Genomic DNA, 12,715 nt, shown 5'->3' on the forward strand with positions numbered 1-12,715 from the left:
TCACCGTATCCTGAACCCTTATCACATTCTGTACTTCATATAGGGCCCACCCAGATAATGTTGATTACGCGCCTATTGTTGTGTCGTAACGTCATTGAACTAGAGATCTGCTGTTATGTTTGTAATATCAGCAATATCTTGGCAGACAGTATTTGATGCCATTGCTCTCTGTTAAATGCTCAGTTATGGTAAATATATGGCTGCCAAGCCAGAAATGATCAACTGTCTCTCTGGGTGGGTTTGACGTTTCTAGAAGTTGAAGTTTATATCTAAGAAAATTCAGCAGTCCTTTCCCTGGTCTTAAAAAAGTTGAAAGTAGAGTACAGCATATTTTTATAAAGATGAAACTTCTATACTTATTTAATATGTTTTACTTCACCATACAATTTAAATTAGATATTTATTACACGCCCATAGATTAACTTACTTATAAGGAGATAAAGAGACCATAACTGTTACTATAGGTCCCCCACCTTAAAGGGGTTATATTAAAAAGTATGGCCTGGTGTTATTTCACCATGGAAATAGAATATTACAAACTTATCCCGCATGGAAACCTCTTTAAATTCATTTTGTTATGTGATCCAGAAGCAGACTGAACTAACTTTTACTTAATTAAACCAAATTTAAACCTGAAGCTGTTCTGTGACACCATGTTAATCTGATCATCAGTCTCCCTCCAGCCTGGACGCCTCCATCAGCACATTGCGTAAATGCAAAGCGCACTTTTTGGCAACTCGGGCTGCCGTCGGCGCTATGACCCTGCTACCTCCCACCTCCTCAGCTCAGCTCTCCTGCTCAAAGTCTGTAAACTGTAAGGCTTGTAGGAGCGCAGGGGGAGGAAGTCACTAAATAGCTGTAGTCCTAATTTGTTACTGTTGCAGGAATCAGGGTTTTCCTTCCACTACAACCTCACAGAAATTCCAAGGATTTTTTTTTTCCATGTGTGAAGCTGTACAACCTCCTTCCCGGGAATGTAATCTGACTGCTCGTCTCCTCCAGACTCTGTGTAAACTCTTCCTCCACTTCTACTTCCAACAGTGTGCATCTCCAGCCAGGGAAACGGAATTCAGTCACTGTGATGAATATTTCTGCATTTTACGCACGCGTTCCACCTTCTCGTTTCCTCTGGGCTGGAGAGGAAAGCCACTCTGAGCGACGCTGGACAGACTGTGGATCCTAGTTGGAAGCGACAGCCTTTTATTTAAAAGTTGAAAGAAAAATCGCTCCTAACAGACCGTGTGGATCGGTCCCCGGGGCGCCGAACCAAAGGAGGGGAGCGGGTTTAACGCACCGCTCCACTTTGGATTTACGCTTAGGAACCTTTCACCTAAATATAAGCAGTGTGTGATTTACATTTCCTCAACTGGATTAAACCCGCGGTGAGATCTGCGTTCACTATACTGTCGCCCAGCCTCATAAAAAGAGAGAAAACTGCTGCAAACCTGAGACTCTATCGCGCACCATCATGCACCACTTCTTGGAGAAAATCTGCTGCAAAATCGAGGGAAGTGGAGCGGCAGCATGACTTGCGCTCTGGATTTCTTTGAATCCTCATCCCGTCCTCACACAGCCTAATATATATTAATGCTGTTCCATTTTGGTTCACAAATATGATGAAATGGCAGCCCCGGAAGAAGGTGAGTGATGTTTCTGCTCCTGATCATTTTCCTCAGGTTGATCACAAGTTGGTAAGACACAGAAATCAGAGCTGTGCTGCTCTAAACTCCTCCTAACTGTATGGAAAACAGTTTAGAGCAGGGAGAAGTTTCTGTTTTTGAACTAATCACGGTCAAATGCACTGATTGTGACCACATGAGCAATTTGTTGTCTCCTTATCTATTTAATATCTAGCATTAAATGCGCATATATGGCTTTAAAACGCATGATCCTATTTAAAGAATGTGTTCACACTTTACTCTCTGTCATTAATCTATTTTTTTTCTGTCTGTGCTGCCATTCTGTGTAGCTCCACAGAGCCAGTCTAATCTGTGCTAATCAAGCCATCAGTGATTAATGCGTTTGGGAGGAAGCTTGTGGCACTGTTGGCACACAGCCTACTCTGTTCAAACCAGTGTCCAAAATAAGAATAACTCCAGGAATGAAAGCAAATTAGCTAAGTAATCTCACCGGTTCTTATGTCTCAAAGTTTGAAAATGAGATTTTTATTTATTCCTAGACAGCTTAAGGAGTGCCTCAGATGCACATTATCCATGGTTTGCCTTTTTCTTCTCTTTTCAAGTCGCTCTTGTCTTTGCTGTCTTCTGTTTCTGGGTTCCTTTTTTAAAGCCTTGGGGTATTACGGCATGGAAAATATCTGAAAATCATCTGGGGTCTATAAAAAAAAAACTGGTAGCAGAAAAAAATGTCCTTGTTCTGCCTTTCTACCACTAGGGGGCGCCTGCCCCTACAAGAACTAGTCCTAAGATTAGAAGGGAGGAAGCACCAAACTGGTCACAGGAGAGAGAGAAAAAAAATCCATGCATGAGTAACTCCTTTTGTTCATTTATCAGCCAGTTTATGTATTATTGTAACTTCTCTTGTTACAAAACTCTGTGTTTAGCACCCAGTATAAACACGGGTAGGCTTCTTTTCTTCTGACCCAGTTTCCTTTTTTATTTTTTTACTGCTCAACAGTTACAATGTGTGTCTTTTTTTCAAAATATGTCACTGCAAAAACAGACCACTAGTAAGTTATTGAAGAAACAGAGCAGCCACTGAAACCACAGTATGCTGCTGTTTTCCAAATGGATCCAAATGCATCTGTTAGACTGCAAGTGTTATAAACAGATAATCTGATTCTAAATGATGAGATGTATTCGGTTACTACAAACCAAGCTTTTCACTGCCACATTATCAACAGGGAAGATAAAACTGTGTGCATGTCTTAATAATTTCTCCAGCTGTGATCTGCCAGAGTCATCCATGAGACCCCCCTTTGAGGGCTAAATGCCTTTCCTCGCTACAGGAGGTGGTTTTTTAAGCCTCGCTGCAGTGTACTCAACTTGAAAATATCTTAGAAGTAACAGTTTTTCATTCATGGAGGAATTCTGATCAACTTTATTAGCTAAACTCATTAGAATGCCTACAGTATGTTGGTGCCGCTGTCTAGGCATGAGCAGGGACAGTGCTGTGAAAATGGCTCTTTTTTGGTTACATGTAAACAGATTAAGATGATCAGACAGATTTAATGCCAAACCAAAATAACAAGAGTACTTATCTCTGCCTGATAAGAATCCAAATGATGTTTCAAATAATGATTTTGATTTATTTACGGAAAAAAAAGTTCCTTTTTGATTTTTTTCTGAATTCTGCTTTTTCTATTGCGTTTCCTCAGTAACACATTTTCATTAAACTGAAAAGTACAGAAATATTAAATGGCAAAAAAAAAAAATAGATAACAAAGGAATAGCCATAACATTCTGAATTAATGACTATGCTTCACTTTAAAAATAAAAAAAATTTGAATAAATACATCCTTTCATAAAAGTCCTGTAGAGTTGAACATGGAATGCCTCATAAAGAAGCATAAAACCTACAAACTAACGCTTTGTCCACACTTGCCTATTTAATGAGATCCATGCTTATTCTTACTTCTTCTAACAGCTAAAGGTATTTAAGACATATTTAACTTTTTTTAAAGCATAAAAACAGTAAATGTGCAAAATAAACTCAGGCCTTGCTTCTGCAGATGTAGTTAAACACAGAATAGTTTGCAGGCGTCTGGCTCGCAGTAGCTAGCTTCTTCTGCCTGTTTCTGATGTGACTCCGACTTTAAGTGATCATTACATGCATTTTTCCACGTCCACTCAATTGTTTGCTGACAAAACTTGCAATAAAGATGCTCTACTGATTCCTAAAAAAATCTCTATTATACTGTTCTGCACTAAACTTTACGCTAAGTTTAAATTTGTCTTATTTTTTTGGAGGACTTTAGTGTTTTTTCCGCCTCTTTGTCATTGCTGACCCGAGCCTGCCCCACGTAACCAGGCAACGGCAGATACAGGAGTTGGCAGTGGAGAAAATACCTCACAGACTACTACATTTCGCCCCAGCTGGCGAATCCTACAAGATTCTCTGTTTTGCACTAGATTCCATTTTACTTGCTAAATTGTGGAAAAATGTTTTGAACAGGACTGATGGCATTCCTGTTAGAATCCAACACAGACCAGGAAGAAGTCTGATCTAATGCCAGCAATGGAGACCAAAAAAGGTTTTAGGTTTAAAAAAAATGACTTAGATCATTAATCATAATTAGATCCTTAGGACCCTGATAGTGAAGTTATCTAACAGTTCCTTCTAAGCTCTTAATTGCCTACTTGGTTTGGCAAAAAAAAACTATACGTAGCATATTTCCGCGAGTTTATTTTGACGTAGCAGCGTTTGATATTAGCTGGTTCATTAGTTCTGCTTTGATCAAGTCTGCTGTTGTCTCAACTAGCTTAGCGATAGCTTTGAATTGGTGGTCCTACTGTTGTATCACATATCAGAACATATTCTTAATGACCAGAAATGCCAATCCAGCCCAGTTTGTCTTTCTTAGGAGCTAAACGTGAAGTAAATACTTTCTCTAGGCGTTTTCAACAACGGGTGGGGTAGGGGCAGCACTATGCTACTTTTTGCATTATACATGCGGGGAAAACTGACTTGAGAAACACTTTTCCTGCATTATCACTAAAGAGTCGCTAAACAATGGGAATCTTGGGATAAAATCATTTCAGTTTGGAAAGTGAACCTTTGCAAACCTTAAAATTCTTTGCACTATTAAGTGGTCTGTTTGCTCATATGCAAAGGGCAGTCCTTTTCCATGCTCGTAGTGTTTGTATGCCTGTTTTTGTATGTCTGACATTGTCTCTAGTTCTTATATTTGAATAATACACAAGAGCATTCTTACTTCCTAATAGCATCCAGGGCACTGAAATGAAAACAAAAACACACATTGTGCTCCACATTCTGAAGACACAAGCTTTTTTTTTTAAGTACTCTGCTTCAGGTAAAAAAAATGCACACAAAAGATCTTAGATTTTTCCTTTTATTACTTCTTTTTTATTAGCCTTTTAATCTGTCTCCACGCTACACTTGTAGAGCGTTGTGAATCAATAGGAGGTGTGGGAGAATCATATTGATTCAGCCTGAGTGTCCAGTCCACCTCCTCATAATGGATTACACAAATGAGTCAAAATTCCATATGTCGAACGTCGAGCAGACGAGAGCAATTCTCCTAATGCTGCTGGCAGAAACTTTGTCTGTTCTGGAAGAAGAACAAGAATGAAAGTGTATGATTTACCGACTTATCCCAAAACTCTAAGCAGCTGAGATTACCAAGAAAGGCAGTTTCTTGGGGTAAAAGTGTGAAAGATTAGCTTTGTGCTACTGCCATAGAGAAAAGCTGCATTAAAATGATGCTCAGTGTTCCTGCTTATGAGTTATATTGAAATGCATGCAGATGGTTCCCTTTAATTGATCAGTTTGTGTTACGCAGGACCTTGCTAAATTGTTCATACCCCATGCATTTATTCATGTCGACACATTAAAACTAGAAATGTTACTATATAACATTGAAATATTTGATCAACCCCCAAATAGTAAAACATGAATATTGTTCGTAAGGACAGCGAAAGATGGTGTTTAAAGTTTTTTGTCTATTAAAATCTATAAGGTTGCCATGTATTTGTATCTACTAGCTCTTTATGGATCATCTTTCATTACTGTACTGTATGTCTTCAAGCTTTACACATCTAAAGACTGAAATGTTTATCAATTTTCTCTCTAAGAATATTGGACACCAGTCACCATAAAAACTGTTTAAATGAAACAAAAATCCGCCTGTGAATTGACCCACTCCATTCCAAAAGTTATTATCTAATCCTGAACTTTAATCCAAACCAATGTTCTCCAAAGTTAGTGCTTCAGGACCAGTGGTGCATGTTTGAGATTTTATCATAATTTGAATTAATTAATAAATACATTTTTAGTTTGGACTTTTTCTGCAAAAAAGAGGGGAATTAATAACACATTTACAGATATAGGGACAAATTTTAGATATAAAATAACAGGTCATTAACAGGAAAAACCTGATGACATGCTAGGAAGCTATAGATCTATTCGAATCAGAGGCTTGCTTGATACCCGACTGTGAGAATTTAGATTTTACTAGCATTGCACCGATACCAGTACCGGACATGGCCCCGATACTGCGCTAAAATGGTGCTATCGGTATCAGCGAGTACCGACAAATAGGGCACCGATACCAGTATCGGGACCAAAAAAATGGTATGGGTGTAACACTAGTTTTTACCTTACTGCCATTCTACTATCACTCTGGCTATAATAAATACATCCGTACAGCATGATGCTACCAAGTTTATTTACAGTATAAAGCACGATTAAGTGCAAAGATGATAAAAAGTACTTTACATGAATTAAACAATAAAATAGAAGAAAAATAAAAGCAAGTAAAGATAAAAAAAACATGCTAATAGCTGGTAGTAAAGCAAATAAGAGTTGAACCACAAACTTAAACTAATGATACTTCAGTTAACAGTTAAACTGTCAAACGCGGTTCTAAACAAATGGGTTTGAGAACCACCGCCATGTTTTTTGGGTGAGTTCAGGGTTGATGTTTCCCCCAAATGAGACCATGATGCAAAATTTGAGTCTCTGAGCTGCTTCTGGTTATGGTTGTTCTTCATACTGCAGCAGGACTAAATGGAGAATTATTTCACACTTTTGCAAAGCATTGTATATGTTATTAGGACATATGAATATTAATTGTAAACGGCTTTTCTAACCGAAGCATACTTGAGCTGTGGAGTAATTCAATTCACCTCAGTTTATTTATATAGCTCTATTCAGGACACACGTCATCTAAAGGCACTTAGTTTGGGTATTTTAATCACTGTTTCATGTGAATCTGTCTGTGGAAAACATTGCACGCTGTCTTTTCTCTGCTGTTCAAAGTGTTAGGAATGAGGTTAACAAGGTTTTCAAATCCTTACCCCGTGCTATGAAGAAGCAAATTGCTCAAAAGCTGTTAATGTATGGATCGGTGTCACATTACAAAGAGACTCTCCACCATTTGGGGCTCATGATGTGACCTCTGCTCATGTCTTCCACTCAGAGGGAATTTTCTGTTTATTTTTGCTGTAACACCAGATGCTTGTGTGTGCTGCTGACAGTTGACTTAACATCTTCTGACCTGAGAGGGACAGGATGGTCTGCTAAGGTTTCCCTGCCCAGACTTTTTAGTGAATGCTCTGCATTATTAGCTACATCTCTGAGTTTCCATTGACGTATTACCTCAGGGATTTCTTTTTAATGCAGCTTCTTTTCTTTAATTGATTGATTTTTTTCTTAAAATCTATCAATGGTGGGGGTTATCGCTACCTCCGGTGCTGCATTAGTCCCTGTAATGTCTTATTGTTAGCAGCAGCACTACAGGTTTTGCATGAATTCAAAACTGGAACAGAGAGCTTACTGACTGTGAAGGGTATTGCCTGAAGAAGCAGGCAGCACTGCTTGTAAAGAGGGTGTGAAAGTGGGGAGCAAACTTATCGGAATCAAAGAGTGCCAGCCAAAGACTGAGATGTGTCAGGTAACAAATTAATGGGGGTTAGATTGTAGGATTGAAGGAAATAAGAAGTTAGCTGGATATTACAGAAGAGAAATGGGATCGCTGTAAAGCTGCTGAGGCTGATAGAATTTGTGATGGTTGAACTTCTAGGAAGAGAAAATAGAAAAGTGGTTGAGGCTCAGGGAATAAGATGGTGCAGGTGATAGAGATTTGGATTTCAGGAGTGAGAGACCCTAGAGGGATGCAGCCGGGATAATTAATGATAGGGAGTGATAGCACCTGCTGTTTCCGATGCTGCACAATATTTACGGCCCAGCGTGCCAAATGGAACGGAATGTAGATGTGGAGCTGTTCCCCAGGGCCGTTCTCTTAGGGCGTGAAAAGGTAGGGTTGGGGGGGTTTAGCTGCTTGGGTCAGGTAAACAGGGTGGTGAGGTGAGGTTAGGTAGTATGGGAAATATTAACTCAGCAATTCAGCACAAATTTATGAGCTGTACTGTTAATCTGACACCATTTGTTTCCTGTGGGAAAGCTGGGCAGAGATAGAGGACAAGGCTTCCCTGGAAGATTCACAAGCTGCAGGCATATGCCCACCAAGGCACTCCTGGGAGCCCATTGTCAAAATACAACAGCAGAGACAATAGTGACTAGGCCATTCTGTGCTCATTTATCCTTATTCCTGGTTCTGGCACCGTGCAGGTTGAAATAGGTTTTGTGGAAAGAAGATAATACAGAAATTGATTTATGTGCAGAACACTCTCTTTGTAATGTTTTCCACCAGACCTGAAAGCTCTCATTTTTGATTTGCTACACCTTTCCTTTCCCTTTCAGTCCTTTTCTTTCAGCAAATTGACCAAGGCCGGAGTTTATTGGGGTCATTGTTCCAGAGGTGTGCATGGCTTCTCCTGAGCTTTGAGAGGTGCTAGCCTAAAGGTGCTTTTGCATTGAATAAAGCAAACTTCTCTTGATGGAACCCATAAATCGGAACACATTTCCATGTTCCACGAGGCGGAACAGTTGTCTTCAAGGTTTAAGCACTATTCTCTGGTTAAGCCTCTGTATTATGTACTCAGTCTTCCGTTTACCAAAAAGAAGCAGTGTTTGCAACAGAGGATGGATAAAAGATGTTTGAAATAAGGACTGCCAGCAGCAATGTAGCCCCATCTCTTCAGCATATGGTCTGAAAAACATGCATACTTCTCCTTGTTTCACAACATTTATCAGAGTACAGCTGCCAAAACCGCAGTTCCTACATTCCTGTGTAACTACACACTGGACTGTTTCCCTCTGGCCCAGGCGTTGAATCAGCTCAGGCCCTGCAGCTGTCTCGCCAGCCAAAGCAATCTGAGCGTTTTGTGACAGACGCTCATCTCTTGTGTGCTCTAAAGACCGACTCTGATCCAGCCTGGTTGGAGACGTGAAGAGCACCGCTAATACTCCTCTGCTTTATACTGATGCTCCCAAATCCCACTAATTCCATCCATTCTTTTGTCAGAGATGGGATTCAACAGCCCTTCTTTGAAGGATCAATTTTCCAGGAGTGGGTCTATAGATAGCTGGTGCTGGGACTGACCGCTCCTTTCCATGATGATCGATTCTCAGATGGGAAAGAGGGTGGTTGGTATTTATTTTCCAGAGATTATTTACGATTATTTACCAAGAATAAAACATTTCAAAGTCTTGTCTTCTGCTTGCTTACATTTAAGAAGCCCGGTCATAGAATAAAACTATATGCATCCCTTTTAAGGCACAAGATTGTTGTTCAGTTTTCTACTATAAAGACAGAGTACAGGAAGACATGACATTGCTTGATTATTTGTTATTATTTTTTCATATGAAAGGATCAGCTGACCATCTAATATGGATGAACAATTATGGTTTTTATGAATTTTTGTTTTGTCATGGCTGGAACTTTGATAAAGTGTTGGAAAATGTAGATTTCTATTCATATTTATGTCATATATTGATTTATGCTATTTACTTACTGAAAATGTTTTTACTCAGTCTGTTTTACCTGCAAGGCCACAACATGTCTGAGTGAGGAGTGTTTGGGACAAGAAATACTTCTTCCCATAACAAGCCAGATTCTTTCTCAAGGTTTATTCATAACATGTTACTGTTTAACCAAAGTGTCTATTATTTGTTTGAACAGGGAAGAACATCGTGCATGCATGACATTTTGAATATCTTGTTCTTAATTTACTCAGCAAAGTAAATAAAGTGCCGACTGAGTAAATACATCGATCTGTTTATTTAACAGAACTTTATAGTTGAATACTTTTTTCACACGACAGTGTGACATGGTTAAACCTGATATAATTATTTAATCCAAGGACCTAGATGTATTTCATGACACTAGTAATCAAATTATAGTTTTGTTTAATTCCAACCCCATTTTAATTGGTGCCCTGTCTATTCAGTAGTTCAGTAATGGTTCTTAGGTTTTTGTTTTATCTTATTTTTATAGCTCTAGGAACAGAGATGAACATTAAATTATTATTCTGCAAAAACAACAATGGATTTCAAATACTTTCCATTATCGCTTTAAGCATTGTTGTATTAAATACTACAAAAAATTAATAAAATGTAGTAATAATCAATAGTCTGTATTGCTAATTCTTAGCATCTAGGGGGAAACTTCATCCCTTTATTAGCATCCTTCAAAGATGTGAGATGTTTATTAGCCACAGTAATCAGAAAGTAGGTCAAGTAGGAAGTGTCTGAATGAATCTCTCCCCTGACAGCATGGAGTAACATGAGATGAAATGATGCTGATATTGAGTCGATGCTGCATTAAATAGACAATTCTGTAAGTTCTGTAGTTTTTGAACTGAAATGTTTGGTATGCTTGGAGTTGGGACGCTATAGGCTCAGTGGTCCACCAATAGCATAGTGTGTGATAAAGATTCTGATGCATATTAAGGCATTTTTTCCTTTGGGATTTTGCTTGTTTACTGTTGTAACCATGTTCTACAAAAGTGCTGTTGAAAAGTTTTCATCATGATTATCAAACACAGGATGTCACTGCATGCTGCAGAAGCTCCCACCAAAGAGTGCTGTGCTCCAAGTTTCACTGTGTTTTGCTTTATTAAGATGTTTTCATCCCCTCTTTGTGTGAACAACATCAGTCCGCCGCATCCAGCAACTATTAGCTTCCTAGCAGCTATTACTAAACACATTGATTTATTGCAGCTACATGCAGTTTTTCATTTTGTCTAGCCTGTCTAAGTTTTTTTTCAGGCTTGTAAGAGTTCAGAGAAATAATGTACAGACTCAGAAGGTCTGCTTATTCTCAACAGGCCATTCAAAAAGAAGATAATGCAAGCTTTTATCCCAGACGGTTTCCAAGTGTCCATGCAGCAGAATGACTCAGACAGTTTTCTTTAAGTCTTTAACAGTAAGAGCTTTTAGTGTTTAGGGTATAAACACGTTCTGCATTAAAGACACAGACTGTGATACATGTGATGCATTGCATCATGTACACAAAATTGGTTTAGATTAGAGGATGAAGTAGTGCAAATAAGATATTTAAGATCTAATATTATTTCTATGTAATATGATTCTGTTTGCAGGGATGGAACTTGAGGGGTGGGTCTTACTGTTGTTTGTCTAGTTTTTATTAATTAAAGTGTTGGTTTTTAATAAGCCTCAAAATAAAAACATAAAGAGAGTCTCTCCAGGTGTCCCTGGAAGTTAGAAAACATTATTTCAACCATTTTAGTGTGAATCTGGCCCAGCAGGCATTACTTCGCCTCACTGGCTTTACCACACTGGAAATGATGAGGTAGAAAACTACTGCTTGCTGTAAAATGCAGCGGTAAGGAATGAGAAACATCCCCTTGTACAGCTATAAACTTGTAAGTCTGAGTGTATTTCTATTCTGTGATATTTATGGCATCCATATGTTCATAGTTGCTGAGCTGTGTCACGCAGGAGGGTGTCTTTATCCACAGTGGATTTCTTTTTCTTTTCTTTTTTCAGATGGGATTTCATAATTTCATCATACTTAATAAGTTAGAAAGATGGATTCTGACTGACAAGCACATTGAAATGGATTCAATAATGAGCACTCCATATTAAACCTCTGTGGTCCACCCCCACATTACTCATTCACAAATGATCGCATGCCTCATAGATTTTATTTGTTTAACCAATATTTGTGCTGTAGGATAATAAAGATCAGTACCACCGTGGCTCCTTGGTTCAGATCAACAATCCCGGCTGTATCGCATCTTTCCGCTCATTGTGCTTTACAGCCGAATCCTCTGATCTGTTTAAATCAGTCCTTTTTTTGTCATAATGCTGTCTCAGCCTGTGAGTCAGATCTCCCTCACTGTCAGGTAGAACATAATTGATGGAAACGGTGATCGTGAAATGCTTCCTCCTCAGTCCATCACCCAGCCTCCTCCCCTCCTCCACTGCTCTTATCTCCATCTTTATTCCTCTTAGCGGGGTCAAAGGGCACATTAGAGAAAGTAGAGAGCTCTCCACTTGACTCTAGGAAGTCTTAATGCTCTGTTTGAATATACGGAAAGGGGTTATAAACCAGAACAGAAAATATGACACCATGCCTTTGCCTTCAACTAGCCACGCTCATGCTGCTCTCAGAAAAAAGTAGGAGCAATTGCTTAAAATTATGTTCTTTCATCATCTTTAATGTTGAAGCCATAGAGCAGTATATTGATGCTTTTATAAAAATAAGCCTTTCAAAGCCTAAAGCAGCTCAACAGAGAATAGTGTTTTGAAAGGTGTTAAACTTAACCTAACTAAACTGTTGTTAGGGATCATTAGTGGACCTTAGGTTAACTTTAAGTTGCTTCCTCATGCGGTAACATGTTTTACGTCATCCGAAGCAGTTAAGCAGTTAAGAGACATTTCATCCCTGCGCTGCATGTCCCGAGCCCTTAACATTATAAATGACCCCCTCACACCCCCACCATGGACTATTCTCCCTGCTGCCCTCAGTGCCATTAGGCTGCTGAATGTTGTATAAAATGGGGTTAAAAAACAACAAAACAAACCGCTGAATGTTGGAAACTGTAAATAATAAACAAGTCTCATGTTTACATTTGATTACCATTTTTACATTTTATCATTTCTGCACTTTAGAAATGCAAATGTCTTGAGAGCTGTGCTGAACAAA

At 38.9% G+C, this 12,715-nt stretch overlaps 1 protein-coding gene across 1 annotated transcript in view; it reads left to right on the forward strand.

Moving 5' to 3' along the window:
* Positions 1–796: 796 nt before the first annotated feature.
* The window catches only part of LOC107100936 (tetratricopeptide repeat protein 28-like), a 199,990-nt gene continuing 188,071 nt past the window's right edge, over positions 797–12,715 (forward strand). Inside the window, exon 1 of the mRNA XM_015399630.1 lies at positions 797–1,640. Within this exon, the coding sequence (XP_015255116.1) occupies positions 1,614–1,640 (27 nt within the window). The 5' untranslated portion in view covers positions 797–1,613. The remainder of the gene's footprint in view (positions 1,641–12,715) is intronic.

The sequence above is a fragment of the Cyprinodon variegatus genome, unplaced genomic scaffold, assembly GCF_000732505.1.
Source record: "Cyprinodon variegatus isolate N-32 unplaced genomic scaffold, C_variegatus-1.0 Scaffold1030, whole genome shotgun sequence".
In the NCBI taxonomy this organism is placed as follows: domain Eukaryota; kingdom Metazoa; phylum Chordata; class Actinopteri; order Cyprinodontiformes; family Cyprinodontidae; genus Cyprinodon; species Cyprinodon variegatus.